Genomic DNA, 753 nt, shown 5'->3' with positions numbered 1-753 from the left:
CAAATTTTGGATTCCCAAACCCCAAATCCACCATTTCCCACCCCAAACTCACCGTGATGATCTCCAGCACCTCGGCCTTGCTGACCTCGCCGTTCCTGTCCACGTCGAAGAGCGAGAAGGCCCACTCGAGCTTGAGGTGGGTCTTGCCCGAGGAGGTGAGGTGCAGCGCGATGATGTACTCCCGGGAACCGCGCTGACCTCCCCGATCCCAAATCCCAAATCCCCCATTTCTCACCCCAAATTTTGGGTTTCCTCACCCCAAATCTTGAGTTTCCTCACTCACCCCAAATTTTCCATTTCTCACCCCAAATTTTGGCTTTCCTCACCGTGATGATCTCCAGCACCTCGGCCTTGCTGACCTCGCCGTTCCCAAACCCCAAATCTCCCATTTCTCACCCCAAATTTTGGGTTTCCTCACCCCAAATCTTGAGTTTCCTCACCGTGATGATCTCCAGCACCTCAGCCTTGCTGACCTCGCCGTTCCTGTCCACGTCGAAGAGCGAGAAGGCCCACTCGAGCTTGAGGTGGGTCTTGCCCGAGGAGGTGAGGTGCAGCGCGATGATGTACTCCCGGAAGTCCAGGGTCCCGTCGTCGTTGGTGTCGAAGCTGCGGAAGACGTGGCGCGCGTAGCCCTGCGGGTCCGAGTTGGGGAAGAAGGTGCCGTAGATCTTCTCGAACTCGGCGCGGCTGATGCGGCCGTCGGGGCACTGCCGCTGGAAGCTCTCGTACCTGGGGGCGGGGAGGGGGCAGGGG

At 59.0% G+C, this 753-nt stretch overlaps 1 protein-coding gene across 1 annotated transcript; it reads right to left on the bottom strand.

The window, feature by feature from the left end:
• Positions 1–41: 41 nt before the first annotated feature.
• On the bottom strand, positions 42–740 carry LOC121340718 (visinin-like; the record flags this gene model as incomplete). Its single annotated transcript, XM_041413652.1, has 2 exons — positions 42–175; positions 564–740. Coding segments are annotated over 2 exons (311 nt in total), but the record flags the coding sequence as incomplete, so codon positions are not given.
• Between the last annotated feature and the right edge of the window lie 13 nt (positions 741–753).

The sequence above is a fragment of the Onychostruthus taczanowskii genome, unplaced genomic scaffold (assembly GCF_017590055.1).
Source record: "Onychostruthus taczanowskii isolate IOZ18803 unplaced genomic scaffold, ASM1759005v1 scaffold4203, whole genome shotgun sequence".
NCBI lineage: Eukaryota > Metazoa > Chordata > Aves > Passeriformes > Passeridae > Onychostruthus > Onychostruthus taczanowskii.
Note: the sequence above shows the minus strand (reverse complement) of the source record. Positions and strands in the feature narration are given on the sequence as shown.